General features: G+C 43.5%; 1 protein-coding gene across 1 annotated transcript in view; it reads left to right on the top strand.

Moving 5' to 3' along the window:
- The window catches only part of CEP126 (centrosomal protein 126), a 96,907-nt gene that overhangs the window by 69,115 nt on the left and 2,289 nt on the right, over positions 1-25,503 (top strand). The window contains exons 5-10 of the mRNA XM_044257789.1: positions 806-1,004; positions 4,373-6,377; positions 14,591-14,703; positions 17,612-17,687; positions 19,227-19,436; positions 23,541-23,605. Of these exons, the coding sequence (XP_044113724.1) occupies positions 806-1,004; positions 4,373-6,377; positions 14,591-14,703; positions 17,612-17,687; positions 19,227-19,436; positions 23,541-23,605 (2,668 nt within the window). The remainder of the gene's footprint in view (positions 1-805; positions 1,005-4,372; positions 6,378-14,590; positions 14,704-17,611; positions 17,688-19,226; positions 19,437-23,540; positions 23,606-25,503) is intronic.

Below are 25,503 nucleotides of genomic sequence, written 5' to 3'. Positions count from 1 at the left end.
GTGCGGCAGGAGCCGGCTGTCGGGCACCCGTCCTTCCCACCCCCCAAAACAGTGCTGCTCTGCTCTTTTCCTCTCACTCTGTACCTGTGCTGAAGTAGAACTTGCTAGACCTTTCCAGAAGACGCAGAGTTCTAATAGAAGGTGGCGTTGCCCACTGATGTCCAGTGGGTGGCCCTTCAGCACACTATAGGCAGAGCCTGCGCTCAAGATACACCTTGCGTGGCCTGAAAACCAGCTTGTCTCTGTGACACAGCTGAAAACAAGTGTGATTATCCTCCTCCGGCAAGGAAGGTCCAGGCTTCCGAACCTAGTAAAGTAGGATGGAAATTCCTGTCTGCCCCAAACAGGCAGTTTTCATATTTTCTATCTGCTTGACTCTTCAACCAACTTTATTTAGGTTACGGGAATACCTACCAGCGATAACGTCAGCTCAGAACTAAGGGTAGCGCAGCACATTTTTATCCAGATAGGAGTGCTCTTGCAGAACGAAGGAACCACTCTCCGTATCTACAGGAGTTCCTTCTACATCTGGCCCAAACAGTAAGAGAAACAGGACTTCGTAATCGAAGCCATGAATAATTGGGTACTCTTACATGAAGGTGGGGTGCTTTACTGGCACTATAACCCCACAACCATTTTTATTCTACTAGTGACTGCCTTAAATTCCCTTTCCAATATCCTTAGATGTCATTATCTGAACACAGAGCCCTCCCACACCCATACAACATAAATGTGTCATTTGTATAGATAGGGAGAGGTTAACTTTATTTAAATGTACTAAATATTTTTTATGTATGGTTCACAGAGCTATAGATAATGCCTTGCCTTCATCATTGTCAAAAAATGATCACAAGCATCAGAAACATCTCTTATCCAAAATCAATTGTGGTAAAGAATTGAAGGAAAACAACAGGGCAAACTTGGCTACTAACAGAGATGCGTTCCAGCTTAAACTGGAAGAAACTCAGAAACTCCTAGAAGATCAGCATCTAAGCAGTTTGCAAGTATGAAACTATAAATATGTTAATATTATTTTAGTATCTAGTAATAAATCTGTCCCATCTCTGCAGTGATTTACACTAAAGAAAAGTATGCCATTAACCAAGGATAGGATGTGGATGAATCAGCACAAATTCATCATAGATACTACAGAAATAATTGTTTAGATTTCCCTACCTGTTCGATCCTTTCTCACTCTGCTTTCTCTATTCTTTTTCCATCTCTTATACTTGGAAATATATGCTCTATGAATGTTATTTTCTGATGAAACATGAAAGCTATTTAAAACTACAATGTAATATAAATATCATTTATAAAATAAATGAGACTGGATTATAAAAAGCATCCTGAAAATTGTAATACTTGTGGACATTAGGTTCTTAATGAAAATATATCACAATTAGCTAGAAATGGCATTTCTGTTCTATCTCTGTTCATACCTTCACTTAGGTTTTTTTCCCACAAAGTCTGGATTTCACCTGATTTTCCTGAAATGTTCATGTACTTTATTTTTCATGAGTAATTACACACATTTATGAGATTCTTAGTAGGCTGATATCAAGATTAAACTCAAAACCTTGGACTGATTGATCCAGTAACTAAATAATAATGAAAAGGCTTTTAAAAAAAGGAAAGCAGGAGGCTGCTTCTGGCTACGATGAAATGCCTTCCTGTCATAAACAACGGTAATTCTGAATAAAACATACGAAACAGCTGTTTTAGACATTAGGCAATAGACAATATAGGACAGGATCTTGAAAAAAGGAAAACCAATGAGATAAGCCCTATAATCTCATAGGCTTTCTACCTGGACATAGCCTTTGGCCAAGCCTCAGAAAAAAATCCACACCCCCTGCAGAGGCACATGAACATTAAATTAAGCCACGCAGCACAGGGAGTGTGATTGGTCAGTGGTCTGGTGCAGGGACAGACACAGCCACACTTGGGGTGAGCAGAGCGTGGTGTGTGGGCTTGTCAAGTCCCTGTGTCGCACACCCGAAACTCAGGGAACATTGTGTGTCAGCCGATCTCAAGTCTAAAAAATTGAAAAATTTGAAAATTTATCTAGAGGGGAAAAGAAAGATCCATAGCACGTGAGTAAACAAAGATAAGACAGACCACATTAAGGTTGGGCTAGAATACAGTGAAGTATTTTTGAAGTTCTGAGATCCGAAAACTCCCGGCCTAAAATTCTATATCCAGCTGACAATATCCTTCTGGAACGAAGGCAAAATGGGCATCTTCCAACAAACAGAGCCGACCAGCCCGCACTCCCCAGCAATCGCCCAGCATCTGCACTATAGGAAATGTCCCTGGAGGTTTTTCAGGCAGAAGAAAAATGGTATCAGATGAAAACTCAGATCTGTCGTGATAGCAGGTTAGTGGTGGTTAGTGGTGGGTAGGTGTGGACTTCCGGCAGATGGTTCTGGATTGTTTGATAAGGTGGGTATGGGTGACTGATCTGTCAAAATCCATCAAACTATACATTTAAAATGGGTGCATTTGGTAGATAAGTCTACCTCAAGGGCGTTGATTTTAAAATTGAAACAAGGCAAACTAAAAGTGTAAACCAGTATAGTTCACATATCTGTAACTTACAAGCAAATGTTGAAGCTGATAATGTTTCATTTCTTAGTGAGGAGACAAAATCTGGGGGGAAAAGTATAGTGAAATCAGAAGTTGCTAAACTTCTTCTCAGGTGCTTTGGGATATGAGGCCATCACAGACCTATAACAACAAAAATCTTACAGCCATGTATATCACACAGACATCTAGAAAGACCCTCAGACCCAGAGTACTACATCTCATTAGATGTCATCTCAAAGGAAGCTCTCGAGGATTTGCTTGTGACTGTCTATTAAAGCAGCTCAGCCTCAGAAACAGGTGTGCACGGAGTGTGCTCTATTTTGTTCCGATGAGGCTGAGTGCCCTTCACTTTCAAAAGATACCAAAGCACCAAGGATGTGCTAATAAGTAGGTAATAGATGCTGGTAATGTCAAACTCTCATTTCAAAACTTATTTCGTGTTAATATGTCAATAAGCATTAACTATAGAGACTAAAGTGTTTTATTCTGGAATTGATTTACTGGGCTTCTTCATTTATTTAATGGGCTAGAAAAATAAGATATTTTTGTTCAATATCAGAATATTTAAATATTCTAAAATTTGTAAAAAAAATAAATAAATAAAAAGGACAGTCATTTCCTTTCTTTTGAGTCCATTTAACTCTTTGACAAGATTTACAATCGGAAATCCTCTTGAATATATTTATTTATATGTGATACTAATCAATGCATTCTAGGTATATGTGAGAAATTAGAAATATCTTTAAACACATACCATACTTTGAAGTGATGATGAAATTTTATTAAAGATTGATAAGTTCCATGAAATTTCATTGAAATAGTGATGAGAATGTCTATGAAATTCATAGAAATTTTTTTTTAATTTTTTTTTAAAGATTTTATTTATTTATTTGACAGAGAGAGATCACAAGTAGGCAGAGAGGCAGGCAGAGAGAGAGAGGAGGAAGCAGGCTCCCTGCTGAGCAGAGAACCCGATGCGGGACTCGATCCCAGGACCCTGAGATCATGACCCGAGCCGAAGGCAGCAGCTTAACCCACTGAGCCACCCAGGCACTAAGTCTCTAAAAAGGACTCTTTAAAGTCAATAATCGTTGGGGCACCTGGGTGGCTCAGTGGGTTAAAGTCAATAATCGTCAATTCTACATCCTAATTAGAATTGCCTGGAGTACTTAAAAATACAAATACATGGATCCCATCCAGGTAATAAATCATTAGGACCCAGCGTAGTTATTTTTACAAAGCTCTTCCCGTGACTGTAACCTGCAGTCAGAGTCTAGAACCCCACAGTTTAGGCCACGAGAGTCCCTGCTCTCAGAAGATGTGTCCTTATCAGCGGGAACCTCACACCGGGGTCACAGTTTTCAGAAGCCTCATACAAGTCCAGTGAAGCTTTCAGGGGAAAAAAATACCCTTTGTAAATAACTATTTTTCACATGATGTTATAAAACCTTCAAGAAATTCAGTACTCCCAATGGACTAGCAATAGTAAAATTATTTTCTAAACCATAAACATGGTTAGAATAAAGAGGTAGTTACTTTAGGCACAGAAACTAGAGCAAACACAATTTATCCTAAGTCTTCATTGGCTCCCTCTTTTTCCCTCTGAGGACTACGCCAGGAATACAGATCATTTAGACACTTACGCTGTTGATAGTCATAGTATTTTATTGTTTTATGCCAAGGGCAGTAGGGCTCAGTACAGTGGTGTATCAACTCATTAATTTTGGTTGTTTAAAAAGTTCTAAGCTAGAGAACAATGTTCTTTTTTTTCTTCTTCTTCTTTCAGATATTTTGTGATGAAGTTAATCAACTAACAAATTCTGAAACCCTCTCGAGTATAGACAGTCTTGAGGCTGGGGAACATGAAGAAATATACTTAACACTTGAGGAGCTCTGCACATCGAGCCAGAAGAGCCCCATTTCTCCCAAAGCAGTCAATCTGCAGGCAGCTAATCTGAGCGGCGGTGGTGAAGACGAACTGTCATTCTCTAAAACTCAGCGTATAAACAACTGGCTCATAAACGTAAATGACCCAAAGACTGAGACTGTCACATCTGTCTCGGATATTTTAAGCAAAGCGAATGTGCTGCCTTCTTGTGAATGTCTGAACGGCGAGGACCAAAGTGCGCCCGCGGACAGGGTGACAGAGCGTGCTGACCATTCAGTAGCCTCGGGGCACAGCCGCCCCGCATCCCGAAGCGATGGGAAACGCACAAAGGTCTCCGAAACGAGCGCTGGGAGAGCGGCCGACTCCTGCTCCGGCACATTCAAAAGGGAGAGACCCTTCGTTACTGAGAGCCCAACGTTTAAATTCAGCAGAGTGGGGACCGCTGCGGACCGTCTCACACGGGAGCCGGCGACGTTTGCAGACCGCCGCGGCGCTTCTGCGTTAGCTGCAGAGAGCGCAGCCGCTTCGTGTGTGCCGGTGGCGACCCGCACGGCTCTGCCTTGCGGCGGGCCGGCCGCGAGGCCCTCGCCGGAGAGCAGCCCGCGAAGACCGCTGGGCCCGGCGCAGCGTTCGGACAAGTTGGGAGGCTTGCCCGAGGTCAGAGAGGACACGTTACAGGACGTTCCCCGGGATAAGGCGGACCCGCCCTTGTTTTCAGCCGGCGTCCCCGTTGCCTGTGTCCCTCCCCGCTCTGCCTCGGACGGTGGGACACACGCAAGAGCCCAAACACCAGCCTGGGAGGGTTCCGTCGCCGCTAAGTGTGACTCGGTAGGGACGCACAGGACGGGGAAGCACAGCGCGCACGAGAGAGGCGGCGGGGGCTTCCTCAAGAGCATCTTGAAAAAAGAATCTAAGTGCGAGCGCGGCCGTTTTAAGGCGCTGGTGGTAAACCACAGCGGCAGGTGCGGAGGTCCGAGGGCGGCTCTCCGAGACAGCGCTGAATTCGCGCAAGAGAAGGCTACGGAAACCGCAAAGACCGTTAAGAAACTGAGGTGGTTTGACGAACCGGGAGACCCCGCGGGCCAGGCGCTGAAGAGCAGGACGGAGCCGTGTCCACAGCGGGGTCCGCCTTTCCGCCCTCAGCCGCGCAGGGGAGCTGCGGGCCGGGGGGCAGCGCGGCCGCAGGAGGACGGCGTCTCGGAGACGGCCGCCGCCCCCGGAGCACCTGCCGCAGCCCCGGTGCCTCTCACCTGTTTCGTGCCTTCCGGCTGCGACGCGGCCGGACAAGCCTGGCCGACCTCAGGGACGGGGGGACGGCCACCCCCGCGGCCCCGGGGGGATTCTAAAGCTGGGACGGCTAGGCCGCGCGGTGCCGGGGCCCGCAGGAGAACGAGATCGGCCCCCGCGCAGGGCGCGCTGTCGTGCGCGCTTGGAAGGGACGCCGCGCCCCGGCCGCGCTCGGCTAGCAGAGCCCACGGCCCCTGGGCAGCTCAGGGCGCACCGCCCGTGCCTCCGCCTCCGCCCCGCAGCACGAGCTGCAGGAGCCCGTGGGCGTTTGGCGGCCCCGCAACGCCGCATGGAGACCCGCAGCCGGTGATGGCGCCAGGCTGCCTCCGCGCCAGCCCCGTGCTTCCCCCGGAGCGCGGCGGGCTGGGCGCGTGGGGTCCGGAAGGTGGCGGGCCGCTCGCACACATGCCTTCGGGGCCCGGGCCTGCGATGCCTTCTCCACCCCGTGGTTCGCGGCGCCGGACGCGCGCCGAAGCAGCCGGCTCGGGCGGCACCGGGGCCCGTCCTGCCTGCGGAGACGGCCGCCGCCCGCCGCCCCTCAGGGCCGTCCCGGAGGAGTCCGTTCCCCGACGGAAGGCGCCGAGTGACGCGCGCGGCCGCAGGGAACCGGATGCTGGTAAGCGCGCGTGTCCGTACCGAGCGCGCAGCTGCGGCGCGGTGCTCCCCGCGGACCCCACGCGGAACGGGGACCCGGCCGCGCAGAAACAGGCCTCCGCACCGTCTGTCCTTGTCTCTGCCGGGGCCTTTCATTTTCCGGGAAACACGGGGTCAGCTGCCTCGTTACACGCCAGTGAGCCGCGCGCCGGCCCTCCCGCTCCTGCCCCGAGCCCCGGCCGCGCTCCGCCCAGCCCTTGTGTGCGGGTCTGCCTGCGCGCAGGTGAGGAGCTCCCCGTCCACGCCGGTACCGTTCGTCGCTGCCAGACTCCTCCCCAAGCCCTTGTCCTCTGGGGAGTGAACTAGATGCCCCTGAGTTTTCCTGCCAGGAGGAATCCCCTGCCTCTTGAAAAACAGATAGGACTTGGGGAAAAAACAGAAAAGCAATTCTTTTCCCAAAGCTATGAGTAAATAGGTGATGTGAAGAGGGAATTAGTTTAAAATTTAATATTCAGAGTCTTCTTTAATTAAACAGGTTTTAAGGACGGGGGCTTTCCTTGTCATTCGTCGCTGTCTGCCCAGGTCCTGGCAGTTGGTAGTCACCCACACTTTTCTTAAATTGAGGGCACGGAAGTCATATTAGCAGATGGGAAGCTAAATGCAAAGACTAAAAATTTACAGTACTTGTCTGCAAAAATATTTTTTTCATTTTTTTAAAAGATTTTATTTATTTGACAAAGAAAGACAGCGAGAGAGGGAACACAAGCAGGGGGAGTGGGAGAGGGAGAAGCAGGCTTTCCGCCCAGCAGGGAGCCCCATGCAGGACTCTACCCCAGGACCCTGGGATCATGACCTGAGCCGAAGGCAGACACTAAGTGACTGAGCCACCCAGGCACTGCCCCCCTTTCTCCCCCCCCCCCCGTTTTTCATCACAAGTGCCCTCCTTCTCCCCATCACCTGTTTCACCCATCCCCCACCCACCTGCCCTCTGAGGACCCTCAGTTGTATTCTTTATAGTTAAGAATCTGTTTCTTGGCAAAAACCAAGATTTTTTTAAATTATTTAAATAATTAATTAAATAATTTTAAAAATTATTTTTCTCACTAAGGAATTCATCATCTTTTAATGTAACTTTTACAATGTAACTTTGGTTTTCACACTACATCCCAAAAAAAGAAAGAAAGAAAGAAAGAAAGAAAGAAAGAAACCATATAGATTGAGTAAAAACCCTTGTGTACCTGTATGTATGTCTGTATATACCCCATGTCCCACCAGTTTGTTCTCTGGAGGAGAAGAGTCTGTTTTTTGGTTTGTCACCTTTTTTTGTTTGCTGTGATTCTTAAATTCTACATACGAGTGAGATCACATGGTATTTGTCTTCCTCTGACTGACTTATTTTGTTTAGCATTAAACTCTCCAGATCCACCCCGTGGTTGCAAATGGCAAGATTTCATTCTTTATATGGCAGAGTAATATTTCTGTGTGTGTGTGTGTGTGTGTGTGTGACATCCTCTTTATCCCTTCATCTATCAGTGGACACTTGGACTGCTTCCATAATTTATTGGATCACATGGTAACTCTGTTTTTAATTTTTGAGGCATCTCCACACCGTTTTCCACCGGGGCTGCAGCAGTTTGCAGTCCACCCAGCGGTGCACCTGGGCGCCTTTTTCTCCACATCCTCGCTGGCACTTGTCCCTTGTGTTTAGTTTAGTCATTCCATTAGGCGTGAGGTGGGATCTCGTTGTGGTTTTGATTGGCATCTCCCTGATGATGAATGACGATGATCGTCTTTTCATGTGTCTGTTGCCATCTGGATGTCTTCTCTGGAAAAATGTCTCTTCATGTCTCCTGCCCATTTTTTAAAAATTATTTATTTATTTGACAGACAGAGATCACAAGTGGGCAGAGAGGCAGGCAGAGAGAGGGAGGAGGAAGCAGGCTCCCTGCTGAGCAGAGAGCCCCATGTGGGGCTCGATCCCAGGACCCTGGGATCATGACCTGAGCCGGAAGGCAGAGGCTTAACCCACTGAGCCAGCCAGGCGCCCCCTCCTGCCCATTTTTAATTGGGTTATTTGTTTTTTGGGTGTTGAGTTGTATCAGTTCTTTATATATTTCGGATACTAACCCTTTCTTGGAAATGTCATTTGCTCATATCTTCTATGAGACAATAACTGTTGTTGTTGTCTTTTAGTTTTATTGATTGTTTTCCTTTCTCCGCAGAACCTTTCTATTTTAATGTTGTCCCAACAGTTACTTTTTGCTCTTGTTTCCCGCACCTCAGGAGACATATCTAGAAAACTGTTGCTGCAGCCAGTATTAAAGAAAGTAGTGCCTGTGCTCTTTTCTAGGATTTTTGTGGTTTCAGGTTTCTTATTTAGGTCCTTAGTCCATATCAAGTTTATTTTTGTGTGCAGTGTGAGAAGCTGGTCCAGTTTCATTGTTGTGCATGTGGCTGTCCAGTGTTCCCAGCACCATTTGTTGATGAGACTTTTTTTCTATTGCATATTCTTGTCTATTTTGTTTAAGATTCATTGACCGTATAGTTGTGGGTTTACTTCTGGGTTTTCTGTTCTGTTCCAATGAGCTGGTTTTGTGCCCGTACCTCACTGTATTGATTACTGTGACTTCCTAGTATATCTTGAAATCTGGGATTGTGATACCTCGAGCTTTACTTTTCTTTTTCAAGATTGCTTTGGCTATTGGGGGTCTTTTGTGGTTCCCTGCACATTTTGGGATTGTTCTAGCTCTGTGAAAAATGCTGTTCTTATTTTGATAGCAATTGCATTAAATCTGTAGATTGCTTTAGGGAGTATGGACATTGTAGTAACATTTGTTCTTCCAGCACATGAACACAGAATACCTTTCCATTCATTTCTGTCATCTTCAGTTTCTTCTATCAGTGTTTTATAGTTTTCAGAGTACAGGGCTTTCACCTCCTTTATTAAGTTTATTCCTAGATATTTTATTCTCTTCCCTGCAGTTGTAAGTGTGTTCTCTTCATCTCTCTTTGTGCTACTTCATTATCAGTATGTAGAAATGTAACGGATTTCTGTCTGTTGATTTTATATCCTGCAACCTTGGTGACTTCATTTATCAGTTCTAGCAGTTTTCTTGGGGGGGGGGGTCTTTAGAGTTTTCTCTATGTAGTATTATGTCACCTGCAACTACTGGAAATTTTACTCCTTTCTTACTGATTTGGATGCCTTTTATTTCTTTTTGTTGTCTAATTGCTGCAGCAAGGACTTTTAGTACTGTGTTGAATGAAAGTGGTGAAAACAGACACCCTTGTCTTATTTCTGACCCTAGGGGAAACCTCTGTTTTTCCCCACTGAGTATGATGTTAGCTGTGGGTTTTTCATATCAGGCCTTTATTATGTTGAGGTTCAGTCCCTCTAAACCTACTTTGTTGAGGGTTTTTATCTTGAATGGATCTTGTACTTTGTCAAATGTAATTTTTCTGCATCTATTGAAACACTTATATGGGTCTTACCCTTTATTAATGTGGTATATCACAGTGATTGATTTGTAAATATTGAACCACCTTACAGCCTAGGAATAAATCCCACTGCATCTAAGTGAATGATTTTTTTAATGTATTGTTGGATTCAGTTTGCTTACATTTTGGAAAGAAAAAAGATAACTGTCTTGACAATGTTTATTTAAAAGAGAGAGAGAAAGAGAGAGAATCCATGCAAAACTAAACCCCAAAAAAGAGTTAGCCATAGCTTTTAAAAATTTAATATAATTTTAGACAATAATGAACAGATCTTTGGAAGTACTGCTATAGTCTACATGATTTCTTACATTGTCTGTGTATTTCAGTGGTTATTTGACAAACTGGAGTGACACAGAGCTCTGGAAACTGAGGTCACGTCCAATGAAGGAGCACAAGCCTGTGAGATGTGATAGCTGTGTACAAATATTTGAAGGTTTACTGTATGAAAGAAAGAGAAAACAGAACTACATGAAGAGTAAAACTCACAAGGATGTTTTCAGCCCAGTGTATGGGAGGGTTTGTGCTAAGACCACCAACCATGTGAGAGGCTGGGCCTCCCCATCGCTGAGCTGTTTGAGCAGCAGCTGAATGTCTGTGGGTGAGGAAGATGGATCTCCAGGGAAAGGGGGACCTGTCGACTTCCAGGGTCTCTTCCAAAGCTATCATTCTCGGAACATCTCCAGAATTTGTCCTGATGTTTATAATTAAGAATACATTTTAAATATGTAATAATTAATGAGTAATAGCTTTATTTTGAGTTTTGGTAGAAAAACTATTATGTGTAGAATTTTTACATGAGAAATTTGGCCAAAGATGCTAGTGTAAACTATATATTTATATTTTGCAAATATACCAAAGTTCTCAGCTACTATATTAATTATTAGATAGTATTTAACTGCATGTATACGAATGGAACAATACACAGTTTTAAGCATATACTGTATGTGTTCCCAGAATCAGTAATTTACAATCCACAGAGCTGAAATCTACACAAAGAGCAATAAAGCTCAAAAACAAATAATTATGCTACAAATCAAGAAAGTACAAAAGTGTTGGCAGCTCTTGACTCCAAAAGATTTACAAACAGGCTGAGGGAAGGGAAAAATTCTTGACACAGCAGTCATGTGGCCAAGAAAATGTTCACTTAAAGTATTTTTAAAGCTCTTCAGAAATGGAAAGATAGGGACTTTCCAAGATCTTCTTATGCATAGAAAACAGTGTAGAGACTCTTTTGATGCCCAAACGATCTCGCTAAAAACTGCAATATTTAGCATACATAGCCTAGCATAGTTAGCATCTACCTTACCCACGTGGGTGGGAAAAAATAATGCAGAGCTTCTTAAGCTGTAGGTTGTGTCTCATTTAGTGGATTATGAAATAGACTTCATGGGTGATGATCAGAATTTTTTAAATAAAATACAATTTTAGCATCAGAACGTTCTAAGATAGAAACTAGCAGTGGGCATCATATATTGTAAAGGTGTGCGTGTTCCACAGAACTGGCATCCTTCCTGGATCACGGTGCAAAATGGATTTCTTTCTGTGAGACACAGTCATATCCGAAGGAAAGTTACTGGCAGAGAGGGAAAGAGCTAGAATTTCAGAGTTCAAGATCAGCCAGTTGGAGGTAAATTCCAGCTTTGCCCTTTATCGACTCTGTGACTTCAGGAAAGTTACTCTTCCTTCCTCATGCCTAATTTCTTTACCTGTAAAAATAGTGATGATAATAGTGCCTACAACTTTTAAAACAATGCCTGGGCAGTTACAAATGTTGAACTGACCTTAGCTGGAATTACGCCATTATTTCTTACTCTCAAAGGTCAGGTGTTCAGTTACTAGGCAACTTCCAAGAAAGTTGCAGCTGTGTTTTTATATGATGTGCAACTGTGGTTTTATATGGATTCTTACAGTGTATGTATATGTATGTGTAAGTATACAGACACATACCTATACATACAGATATGCATACTTCCAGTGTCTGCATTTAACTGTATATATGTGTACAGTCAGACATAGAACGTACACCACTATTAGTAAAACTTTTGAGCACACACATACATACCATTCACATGTATTACTGTACGGATACATAACCTCATTCAGAATAGAAATATTTAAAGAATGAGATAAAAATGAAATATAAACTTTTAAAATAATTAAAATTTTATATTTTATAAGTAATACATTTTTAAATAATTTTTAAAGTAATTATATGTATTCTCTAAAATACTTTTTCTCTAATGTATTATAAATAATGCTCTGAATGTTTAGTTTCCAGTGTGTTACCAATTATGATGACTTCATTTCATATACCATTATTAGCTAATATCTCAAAGTACAACATGCATTTAGGTTACGTTTATTTTTATAATTTAATAATTTTTCAATTTGTGACTCTAACTTTGTTAGAAATATAATTATACTGTCATTGTCATTATGTGGCAAAGAGTTTATAAGGAGAATAAGAGAGAAGTCAGCTTTTTGTCTTATTCACTGTGTTGTGTTATTTTATCTTTGATCTCTGGTTTTGCAAGAATATGTTTTTTTGCAGAAAAATACTTGTTTTTATTGTGAGATCATTGACATGACATTGTGTGTAAGTTTAAGGTGCACTATGGATTGATTTGATACGTTTATGTATCACAATATGATTACTGCCGTAGCTCGCTAGCACCTCGGTGGGTCACATAATTGTCGTTTCCCCGTTGTGGTGAGGACATGGAAGGGCTGGTCTCTCAGCGACTCCGAAGTGTGTGCTGCGGACTGTGAGCGCGGTGCGTGGGTCGGGGCTCCGGAGCTCGTTCATCTTCTAACTGCAAGTCTGTGCTTGGACCAGCGTCTCGATTCCCACACTCCCTAGCCTCTCTAACCACTCTTCAACGGTTTCTGCTGGTTCAGCTTTTTACATTTCTTGGTTTAAAGTAGGCACCGTGCACAACGTGGGGCTTGCACTCGGCACCCTGAGATTCAGAGTTGCGTGTTCTACCGCTGAGCCAGTCATGTGCCCGAAGTTCAGCTGGCTGAGTGGTGATACCGGACAGTGTTTGCCTTTATGTGCCTTATTTCACTTAACGTAATGCCCTCAAGGTCCCATCCATGTTGTCACAAATGCAGGACCTCCTTCCTTCTCAAGGCTGAGTAACATTCTCTTTGTATAAACCATGTCTTCTTTAGTCATGCATCCACTGATGGACATTTAGGATGTTCCGTATCTTAACTATTATTAATAACAAAGAGCAGGAAAATACTTACATACCCCACAAACCCCCATGTTTGACAGATGATTGAATAATCAATTTAACTTCCTAAAGAAATAGCATTGCTATTAAAACAAGTTAAAGCATAAAATATTAACAGTCGAAGAAACTTCTACATCATCTAGTCTAGGGATCTGCAAACTACAGTCTCTGGGCCAAATCCACCTATTTTTATAAATCACCTATTTTTATGCTGAGTGAAATAAGTCAAGCAGAGAGAGTCAGTTATCATATGGTTTCACTTACTTGTGGAGCATAACAAAGAGAATGGAGGACAAGGGGAGTTAGAGAGAAGAAGGGAGTTGGGGGAAATTGGAAGGGGAGGTGAACCATGAGAGACTACGGACTCTGAAAAACAATCTGAGGGGTTTGAAGGGGTGGGGGGGGTGGGAGGTTGGGGTACCAGGTGGTGGGTATTATAGAGGGCACGGATTGCATGGAGCACTGGGTGTGGTGAAAAAATAATGAATACTGTTATGCTGAAAATAAATAAAGAATAAAATAAAATAAAATGCAAGAAAAAAAATCACCTATTTTTATAAATCAAGTTTTATTGGCACAAAGCCACAGTCATTCGTATACATATTGTCAGTTTTCACTCTTTAAGTTTTTATTCAAATTCCAGTTAACATGCAGTGTAATGTTGGTTTCAGGTGTAAAATACATTGATTCAACAGTTGCGTCCAACCCCCAGTGCTCATCACCACTACCTGTGTCGTCCTCCTCCAAGCCCATCCCCCCTCTAGCCCATCTCCCGGCCTCCTCCCCTCTGGTCACCTGCAGTGTGTTCTCTGTAGCTGAGAGTCTGGTTCTTGATTTGCTTCTCTCTCTCTTAGAATAGGTTTCTGATTAGTCACACAAAAAGCATAGAAAAAATAATAAATATCCATATGTGCACTACTCACCTTAAATAATAAAATGTTGCACAAACAGTGGAGGTCCCACGAAAGTCTTCTTCAGGCTCTTGCATTTAGTGAAGATTCATCCAGATGGGATGACCGCGTCCACTCAGTGGGCACACGTCCCTCACAGTGCAGCAGGCAGGGAGCACCGGCGACCGGTAGCAGCGCCCTTCTGTCCCGGAGAGCCCCTGCTCTTCTCCGGGACAGCGCTGCTCGCTGGATGCCGCCCACCGCCGTGGACCTTGCGGCCGTGCAAGGCACCAGGGTCAGGCCCACAGTAGCACAGGGAGGTCGAGATTGAAGAGAAAGTGGGACCGTAGTCTGTTCTTCCCCACAGCACGCGTTCGGCCGTCCTGGCCCTGCGGCAGCACACGTGGGAGGCCACCGGTGGAGAGTAGGGACCCTTCAGAAGCAGAGATTCTGTGTGACTCATTACTGTAACTGTGCCGAGTGTGGCACGTGTAACGGGAACTCAGGGAGCATTTTATGACCAAACGAGTGAACGAATGGAGGGTGATTCGTAAGTTCGTGCCTGTAACGTACGTGGTTAATTTTGAGTTTTTGTGGCATTGTTTAAGGCTTTCCTGTTGTAAGAAGAAAGCGAATTGTTGAAGATAAGCAGAGAAGCCTTTTGGAACAGAAAAGACAAAACCCTGGATCTGCAGGAAAGAAGTGTGACGAGTGCACGCATGTAAGTGTGGTGTTAGCCACGCTGTCCATTCAGTAGCGGAAAATCACCTGGAAACACAATGTTCTCGAAGGACTGTGATTTTGCTGTGAAGTGTGGACCACAATATAAATGTAACTATGGCCAGGGTCAGTAGGAAGCAGCCCAGGGATCTCTACCCTAGGGACTTAGCATACTGCACTTGCTTGCCCTCCTCTCTCTGTGCAATCAGTTACTAACGAAGTCGTTCAACCAACCGTAACAAACCAGCATTATTCTTTTATTCATTATTGATACATGTTATTCGCAACCAAGTTTTTAAGTGTACATGAAAGAAGAAAAACAGAAAAGCAAATGAGAGCCCCGGACAGAGGAGGTTAAGTGTGAATCACGAAGACTAGTTCGTGTGTTAAATAAGCTCTGTGGACCGGAGCTTCCTGCCTGAGGCGGCTGAGGTCAGCAAGGCAGGGAGTTCGCTTCTCAGGGGCCCCTGATCGCGATGCTATTTGGGGCGCTGTTAGGAAGACACACTGCCCCTGAGGCCCTGCTGCGGGCGCCGCGGAGACGCCTCTTCACGGTCAGCAGTGGACGAAGCAGGAGCTTCATGGGGCTGTTTGAGACCGAGGCTCAGTCAAAGGCAGACGCTTAATAGAAGTCATTTTAAAATTAGTGGATGTCATCCTTTGAGAGCTAAGTAAATGTGACCTAAATATGACATTTTCTGGACATGTAACCCCACCGAGGATTGAATTTAAAATATTAAAACAGGGGCGCCTGGGTGACTCAGTCGGTTGAGTGTCTGCCTTCGGCTGGGGTCGTGATCCTGGGGTCGAGACTGCCGCCCCCTCTCTTGTTCCCCGTCCCTGCGCTCTTAAAATCTTTTCAGATTTTATTTATTTATTTGACAGAGAGAGAGCGGGAACACAGCAGGGGGAGCAGCAGGCAGAGGGAGAGGGAGAAGCAGGCTCCACGCTGAGCAGGGGGCCCGATGCGGGGCTCGATCCCAGGACCCTGAGATCATGACCTGAGCTGAAGGCAGACGCTTAACCTACTGAGCCATCCAGGTGCCCCCAAATAAATAAAATCTTAAGTAAATAAATAAGCTATTAAAACATCTAGATGGATAAGTAAATAGCATTTCACTAGAATTTCTACTCTAAATAGCACTTCTGACGTTTGATAGCCCTGTAATAGAGTGCCTGAGGAAGAATTTATCTCTGACTTACAAGTTCAGGATTTGATTATTTGTATATTATAGGAACTATTGTTTTATATATAAATAAGATGTTTACTATGGAGGAAAATCAACCGTGACATGTTCTTTTTTTTTTATTAATTATTTTTATTAACATATAATGTATTATTTGCCCAGGGGTACAGATCTGTGATTCCTCAGGCTTACACACGTCACAGCACTCACCGTAGCACATGCCCCCCCGCCAGTGTCCATCACCCGCCGCCCTCTCCCTACCTCCCCCCAGCAACCCTCCACTGGTTTCCTGAGATTAAGAGTCTCGCTTGGTTTGTCTCCCTCCCAATCCCTCTTGTTTCATTTTTGCCTTCCTTACCCCCCAGATCCCCCACTTTGCCTCTCAAATTCCTCATATCAGATCATATGATAATTGTCTCTCTCTGATTGACTTATTTCGCTCAGCATAATACCCTCTAGTTCCATCCATATCATTGCAAATGGCAAGATTTCATTTCCTCGGATGGCTGCATAGTATTCCATTGTATGTATACATACCACATCTTCCTTTAGCCACCGTGTTGTTCACATCAAACGTCTCAGAACCTGTCAAGTGAACAAGGGCTATTTGTGTAAATGGATTTTAAATGCTAAAGCAATATATAGTTGTTATAGCAACAATAAAAAACAGACTAAATTTGAAGTGCTCCGATGAATGCGCTCCCTAAATTCATCTTTACCTTTCTGGGTCTTACTCTGTCCATGTGTGCCCCTTTGCATGCTGGCGGCCTGCTTTTGAGCCCCTGTGTGTTCTTTCCAGAAGCCCCACGTCCACCTTCCTCTCACACACCTGCCTACATCTTCCACAGCCTCGTTAGCTTCAGAGTAGGTCAGTGTCCCTGAATCAAAATCGAGATTTGAAGTTTAATTTGTTTCAGCTCTCTTATTCTGTTTTGATTCTTGGTGTTTTGCTTTTTAACTGAAAAGCTGCTGCCGGAGTGCAGTTACCGAAGCGACGGCCCCTCGCCTTGTAGCAGGAAATGAAACAAATCAAACTTCCACGGGGAAGGGAATCTGAGAGCGATCGGTGAAAGTGGGAGAAGCAAGTCCCACTTGTGCCAGGACTGTGTCCACACGGGGGACCTCCAGCCTCCAGGGGAGGCCAGGCGTGCCCGAGTGTGCGAGGACAGGGCTCTCACAGACAGCTGCACCAGCGACTCGGACCGGCCGGCCAAGGACAGGCCAGGGACAGGGGTAGCCAGGCCACCAGCCGAGCACAGGCGTGCGGCAGCCCAGCCGGCCGCATCCAGCACTGAGGAGTGTGCCCGTGGCTTGGCCTGCGAGGTTCCCCACTCGCAGCTCTGTGCAAGCCTTGTCCTTGACACTAGTCCCAGTCAGAGCCTCTGCCCTTACAATGAAACACCGATTCAGTCATAAACCTTACGTTAACTGTTGCTGTTCCTTTAAATAGCACCGTACTTCCCCTCTTCCAAAGACCCAAGATAACAGGGCAACCTGAAACTTTTCCAAAATTGACAGGAAACATTTTCTTAAACATTCAGGTCTCCTAGAAAGGCCTTATCCCAGTAATTTTTGATTTCTGCTCCATGAAAAAGGAAATACACAGGTTCCATGAGCAGTGATAACTGAAACTATATAGAGCGCACATGTTTCTTTTAATAAATGTATATCATGAGTATTTAAATATGGAAACCTATTCTGATGTAATATTACATTTTGTAGAATTTGGAGCAAAGTGCCCAGCCAAATTCAAGTGAGCCAAAACATACTACAAGGTGTACTTCTGATGTTGAAGAAGGTATGTTTCAGTTTAAAGGTGTTGTCTGAGCTTTGTTCCTAATGATTTCATTTTTTGTTATGTGTGTTTTCCCAAATACACACACACCATGTGACAGGTAAGCCACCATGTGGGTTTCGAGCCCCTTATCCTGCACATGTGGACTGTTGCCAGGTGTGTGCATTCTAAGTGATAATGTATTGAACATCTTTCTACATGAAGCTTTTCCCTGACTTTTCAGTCATTTCCATAAGACAGAGATCCCAGGGATCACAATTACAGTATTTGACATGTCATTGGCACCTGATAACTATTTGTTGAATGAATCTCTGTATTAAATGAATACTGGATCAGAGGAAATAAGCATTGTTACAGGTCCTTATGCAGATTCAAAAGTATTTTCTGAGAAATAACATTTAAAACTTTTCTGGGATATATGCCAACTTGACATAGAATTATTTCTGTGATTTGCTTACAAAGAAATTTTGCATGTATCTTTACTTTTGGTGAATTACTCCTTCATATGGTTTTCTCTATAGATGTTGGAGTTTTGTTATTTCCTTACTGATTTTTGCAAATTCTTTATATTAAGGGTTCTATTATTCATATTAGTTGCAAATGTTTTTATTACTTTATTGTTTGCATTTTATTCTATTTACGTGTTTATAATTAGAAGACTTCCTTTTTATTGTCTTATTCAACAAATGATTGAGAGTTAATTTCCTGCCGATAGCTACATATTGGATATAGAATAATGCACAAAACACACAAAATCTTGCCTTTCAGAAACTTCAAATCTATTAGGGAAGACCACCCTTTAAATAAACACGTTCTCTAGTCTTTACTTAGTGATTTCCCCATTACTTTTAAGATCGAAGAACCTTCCCAATACAGAAGTTCAGAAGTGTTTCTTTCTCCTCTAGATTGCTCTAATGGTTTCAGTCCTTAAGGTCTTTACTTTCCTTTGAATTTGTTTAAATCGATGATGTACAGCAAAACTGCAAATTGACTCTTTTATAAGCAGCAAACTAATTTACTAAGTCATCTTTCCCTTTCCTCAAGACTTGGATTCTTCTCGGGTCATACGCCAAATTCTCCTGTATTCATGGGTCTGTTCCTAGGCAGTCAGTTCTGTTCAGCCCATCCTCTCATTTTCTAACTTTTCTTTGCTTTCCTTTTATTTTACTCTTTTATTCATAACTTATCTTAATTGTTACTCTAAAGACAATCTACTTCAACTTCTCTTTGAATTACCAGTGGATAACAAAAACACAACACAAACATAATCTAAAGGTGATATGTTTTTCCTTTAGCTCAGATGACATGCGAGGGGGGTTCACGGCCTCCCTGTGATCATCTTGAATTTCTGTTTTTTTAATCAGGGATGAGAAAATGCTAGCTTCAGATAATCCCAATAAATAAAATGCAAAGTAACAGAAGATTTACTGGGTTTCTATTTGTGAAGTGAATACACACAGACTCATGTCAGTTAAGTAAGGATGTGGGAAGATTGCAAAGGCAAAAAGGGATCAAAGAATACTTAATGTAAAGTTTCTGTAGTTTCAGATAGTACTTCTCAGTTTTTGATGGCTGAAAACCTAGTGAAAGCTTCAGTGCCTGAGGATGAAATTCTCGCTGTCATGAACAGCAGGCAACTACAGAAACCACATCTGGCTGTAAATAAGACCCAGCCGTTCAACGTCTGTGCACTCCCGGCTGCAGAACAGAAGCTTCTCCAGTCCCTCAGTCACCACAATGAGAGGTTCCACTGTGAGTACGGAATACCATCTTTCCTAAGAAATGTTATATTTTGTACTTAGACAATTTTAATTTAATTTAAAAATTGGAAATAAAACACAAAATGTATCCAGATTATTAGGTACTTAAATCAAATACGTAACAGTTAAAAAATATTTTTGAGCAGGGGTGCCTGGGTGGCTCAGTCAGTTAAGTCTTGATTTCAGCTCAGACTATGATCTCAGGGTCCTGAAGTCGAGCGCGTCATCAGGCTCCACGCTCAGCATGGAGTCGGCTTGAGATCCCGGTCTCTCCCCCTCTCCCCACCCTCTCCCTCTCTCTAAAATATATCTGTACATATGTGTGTGTGTGTGTGTGTATTTGGGTATACCCTACTATCTCAAGTGTACCATACTCAGGTCATTTATGATGATGTTAATTTCTTTGACAGGCTTGTCTGTCTTCTAGGAATGTATGAATTCTCTTCTATTTCAGCATTGTGACAGGCTAGGTATCTTTACTGACATCCTTCAAAAACAACCATAAATTCCAGATTAAGTATTTTTAAAAATCTTACGTATAACAATAAACTGCTAAGAATATAAGGAATTCCTTTTGGAGAAGGACAGAGGAAGAGGGAGAGAGATAATCTTAAGTAGACTGTACGCTTAGCATGGAGCCAGCTGTGGGGCTTGAGCTCATGACCCTGAGATCATGACTCGAGTGGAAATCAAGAGTCAGACACTTAACTGACTGAGCCCCCCAGGTGCCTGAATGTAAGGAATACTTAAGACTAGGAACTGAGTATAGATAAAGCCCAGAAAGCTGAGAATCCTGTATCTAGCTGGTTCCTTGAGATTTCTTTAACCCACACAGTGAAAGAAAGGGCCTTCACTTTCTTCACAGAAGAAGGAACAGGTGACAAAGTCCAGGGCCTGCTCAAGCCGGTGGTCTCGCAGGAGATCCGCCCCTCACGCCCACATGAGCCGGGCCTCCCGAAGACCTGGAGCCTGCGGACAGACACGCGCACCAGGACAGGGAGGGCTGGAAGAGGCTTGCGCGTCTTGAGTTCCAGGACTGAGCAGACGAGGGAGGAAGACGCACAGGCTTTTCTCAACTCCGTCTGTGTGTCTGTGCAGGATGTAGCTCTTTCTCTGTGAGATTTTGTTAATACCACATTCTTAACCAAAGGAAATTCTAAAGACTGCGTTTCAGAAAACCAAGAGTAATCTCAGATGGACAGTTCAAGGGGGGAAATTTGAACCAACATTATATAAAACAAAAATTAATAAAGTAGTGTGTGTTTCAAAGACAATAATGTTAGCTTTAAAATACCTGTTAAAAGTAGTGTGTAAGCTGGGAGGACATAAACGGTGTCAGAGTGTAGTAGGCTTCTTCTTAAGGAATTCGGTACAGTTTAACTTTTTTTATTCAGGTGTAACTAACATACAGTGTTGCATTTGTCGCAGGCGTACAACACAGTGATGCCACACTGTGTGCATAGCTCAGTGCTCATCACTAGAAGTACGTTCCCCGTTCCCGTCTCCCTCCACCCTCCGCCCCTCCCATGACCGTCAGCTTGTCTTCCACGGTTCAGTCTGTTTCTTGGTTTGCCTTTTTTTTTCTTTGCTCATTTGCTTTGTTTCTTAAATTCTTCATATGAGTGAAATTGTACACCCTTTGTCCTTCTCTCACTGACTTGTTTCACATAGCGTTATACTCTCTGGGTCAGATTAACTTCAGATATTGGTAAAGGAAGTCTGCTTCTGGTAGTTACAAGGGTCACAATGAAAGGACCAGAATAAAGTATACAATTTCCAAACTGGTAAAGAAGAAAAGTGGCATACAAATACACACACACACACACACACACACACACACACATATATATCTCAAATTGATTCAAAATAAGACAAAAATGGAGAGAAAAATGAACACAGAAGACACAAACGGATACAAATGCAGTGCTATAAAATGCCAAGTACAAATGTACTTACAAGGAATGTGTGGATTGTATGCTAAAAGATCTTTTTAAAATCTATGCTTTTATGACACAACCATATTTTGTTTATAAACTATGTATTTAAAACATACAGGTATAGAAGAGCCGAAAATAAAAAGTTGAAAAATATGTACCAAGCAAATTCTAACCAAAAGAAAACTTATTTTAATGTATTATTATCAGACGAAATTGACTATGACACAGAAAACATTAGTAGACATAAAAAAGATCATGATGATTGAAACTTTAATTTAGGAGAAATATATAAAACATTTTCATTTATATGCATTTAGGAACATGCCTCAAAATATATAAAATGTGTTTTGGCCATGGTGGGAGATTCCTTTTTCTGCACTGCTAGAAACTGATGGAACAAACAGACAAAGTAAATCAATAGATATATAGGAATCAACCAGGGTTCCGAACATGATTAAAGGGACACATTCTTTGCAAGTATACATGGATGATTTATTAAAATGAGCCACATATTATATCATAAAACAAGCCTGAAGCATTACAAAGGATTGGAGTTACGCACAGACTCTGACCACAATGCAATTTAGCTAAAAATGAATAACAAAAAGATAACCATTAAGAAGCACATTTCTAGGGGTGCCTGGGTGTCTCAGTTGGTTAGGGGCCCAACTCTTGATTTTGTCTTAGGTCGTGATCTCAGGATCATGGAATCGAGCCCCACGTCCAGCTCTCTGTTCAGCATAGAATCTGTGTGTCCCTCTCCTCCTCCTCTCCGCTTGTGCTCTCTCTCTCAAAATCTTTTTTAAAAAAAAGAAACATATTTCTTTTTTTTCTTTTTAAAGATTTTATTTATTTATCTAACAGAGATCACAAGTAGGCTGAGAGGCAGGCAGAGGGGGAGGGAGAAGCAGGCTCCCCGCCAAGCAGAGAGCCCGACTCAGGGCTTGATCCCAGGACCCTGAGATCATGACCCGAGCTGAAGGCAGAGGCTTTAACCCACTGAGCCACCCAGGCCCCATATTTCTAAATAAACTGTGGTTCAGAGAAAATATCATAATGAAAATTACAAAACATTCACTTATTTTAGAAAAAGGACACAACCGTTAGCTCACCTGTGGCAGAATATGGAAGAAAGAAATGCCACGTTCCATACAAGCTGATATTGGGAATTCTGCTTAAATTTTTAACGAAGTGTTGAAGTATAAATGTGAACTGCTCTGAGAATGGGAGCCACAGACAAGATGAATTCATACGTACTCACAGATTCTTCTGACCGTCCTTGTTTTTCATGAGAGAACTAGAGCGCAGAGCAGGAGACCAGAGAAATGGCTCAGCAGTGTGGGAGCAGAGAACAGCCACCGCCATGGGAAGGCCCTAAAGCCGGCTGCAGAACCTTCTACGGAACGGAGGCTGGGGGGTCCTGGGACAGAGGCAGTGAGACTGCTGGGGGGAGGGGAAGGGGGAGGAAAAAAGCTTCTACTCTGTGGGCGGGAGGCAGAACAGGCTGGGCCCAGAGCCTCAGAAATCTCCCACTGTCTGTTGAAGGTCGGGGCACAAAAGTCTCTTGCATAAAACTTGTCAGAGATATAAGACAGATGTGACAAGGATGAGAACAGATAGCTTTCCTGGCAGCTCTAAGAAGGGAATTTCCTTTTGGTTTAAAGAAAAAGAAGAAGAAAGACAAATGGAAAAGAAAAGAAAACCCAGTATTTGTATAAAGATTGTTATAGAATGGTCAAAATATTAGGAATTCCTTTTTTTTTTTAAGATCTTATTTATTTATTTGACAGAGATCACAAGTAGGCAGAGAGAGGAGGAAGCAGACTCCCCGCTGAGCAGAGAGCCCAATGTGGGGCTCCATCCCAGGACCCTGAGTTCATGACCTGAGCCAAAGGCAGAGGCTTTAACCCACTGAGCCACCCAGGCGTCCCTAGGAATTCCTTTTTATCAACTTAAGTTTTATGTCCTTGTTTTTAACAAAACTACTTCTGTTTCCTACCTAATATAGTGTAAACACCATTTCTGGACACAATAAAAAAGACTCTTAATTCAGTTTTAGTATTTTGTTATACCAGAATTTAATATCTGATTCTTTAGTGGTTCTTCTTGGTCAATATATATAACTAAATTACTTTTGTGTCATGGCATAATTCTTTCAGATGTACAAGAAGCCATTTGCAAGAATCCATCCATCAGAAATACCTTACAAATAATACCACTTCTGGTAAGCATTTGAAGAAGCTTTTTTTTTCCCTCATTTTAGGAAATGTCATGATTTCTTGTGTAAGCATCCTGTATTGAAATTAATTTTTCTCGAGATTGGCTTTTAGCAAGTTTTCCACCTCAGTTAACTTTCAATTATGACATGTTTTGTTAGAATCAGCAAATATCTTCTCATTTACAAAGATCAAAATACAAATTTTTTTTTACATCTGGAATATTCCATCACTCATGGGAACAGCAACAGGGATCAGTGTACTACTCTCCAGATAATTTTGGTTGTGTAGCCTCGCTGGAAAATTACTAAGAATTCTACCTTGGTAAGGTTTCCACCCTTGCTTCCATCCCTTTCATGTCTTCGAAGTTCAAAACTAGACATTGCTATTTGGAAGTTTATTTTTTGCCTTAACAACTGAATTCTGGTAAACATACACATATAAATGGCAATTTATTGCATTAAGGAATTTTCAGGCTAACAGGGAGAAAGAACCCGTGGAGAGTGTACACTGGTCACTGTAATGTGACTTGAGACCATGTGTGGGCAGCACGGCCTCAGGAAACCACAGAAGGAAGAGATTGTAGTGGCCAGAGGTGACCAGAGACAGGTCTCTGGAAAGGGCATCTGAGACTACGATGCTTTCTGTAATGTCAGGGTCCTCAAGGTAGGTGTTCAACAAGGAGACGTTGGTTAGGGGATTAACTGGGTACTCGCTCAGTTCTGAAATCTGGAGGGAAAAGTGAGATTATGCAAGTCTGCTTCCTTCCCTGTTATTTTCTGTCACATAACAAAGGGATACATTTCTTCCCACATTTTAGATTTTTGCTTATGTCCTAGATACGGCTGTAAGTAATAAGAAGGAGATTGCCCCTGCCTTCTGACACTTTTTCTTTCCCTCTGGGCAAATGGTTCTCGGAAGCGGCCCTTCTGCTGCCCTGAGTGGTACACACAGCGCCTGTGCATCTGTCACTTCGACCCCTGACGGTTGTGGACACGGTTGCTCTTCACACGCCAGCTGACTTTTTGCTCAATTTCTCACCTCTGTCGATTCAGCCACTTCAGTAATTCTTGCAGCGACAATTTTTGTGTGTCTGAATGTGTGACAGTTTTGTCGTTCATAGCATAAGTGGTTGTCACCTCACCCGAGCGAGAGAACGCCCGCGGTGAGGGAGATCACTTCTCTCCACGGCCGCTCAACCTGCAGACGGTGTGTGACCCCAGACAGCTGGCGGCCGGCCGTGGACACTGCCGAGTGAGGAGAGGGAGGTCTCGGAGTCCCCAGAGCATCCGCGGGTGCGCCGGTGCGCCGCGGTGTTGCCCAGAAGCCTCGGCTCGTGCCTGGAGGGCTCCTAGTGTAGACGACCACTGCCAGGCCAGACTCGTTCCTCCCGCTCTCTCACACAGGCTAGGACGGTTGGTGACCGTGAGCTTCTTTCAGTCCCAGTCTCCAGACGTGTCCCTCTTCTTACTTCGTCATCACTGACCTAGGTCAGAGGCCTTCCGTTTTTTCAGGAGAAATGGTCTATAATCACAGACGTTAACTGCTTGTTTGAACAGCTGCTGTGAAAAGCATCCACCCCTCCCCCATCAGAATTGCTTCATTTGCGTGTTCTGCAGGGGGATCACAACATTTATTTGCCCTTTTTCTACTGTTTTTAATTTTTACTTTTCAGTTGGATTCGCTGATTGTTGACATTTTGTCATACTTGCTTATCCGACAGATGGAAGGACGGGTGGATGGATGGATGGAAGAGTAGAATAAATAGAAGAGGAAAGGACAGGAGAGAGACTCACACACACTCACACACACACACACACACACACACGCCCTCCGTGAGCTGTTCGGAAGTCAGTTGCAGACATGACGCTATTTCCCCACTAACCCTTAAGCATCCGTGTTCCCC

Source organism: Neovison vison, chromosome 7, assembly GCF_020171115.1.
Source record: "Neovison vison isolate M4711 chromosome 7, ASM_NN_V1, whole genome shotgun sequence".
In the NCBI taxonomy this organism is placed as follows: domain Eukaryota; kingdom Metazoa; phylum Chordata; class Mammalia; order Carnivora; family Mustelidae; genus Neogale; species Neogale vison.
This window is presented reverse-complemented; position numbering and strand designations above follow the sequence as displayed.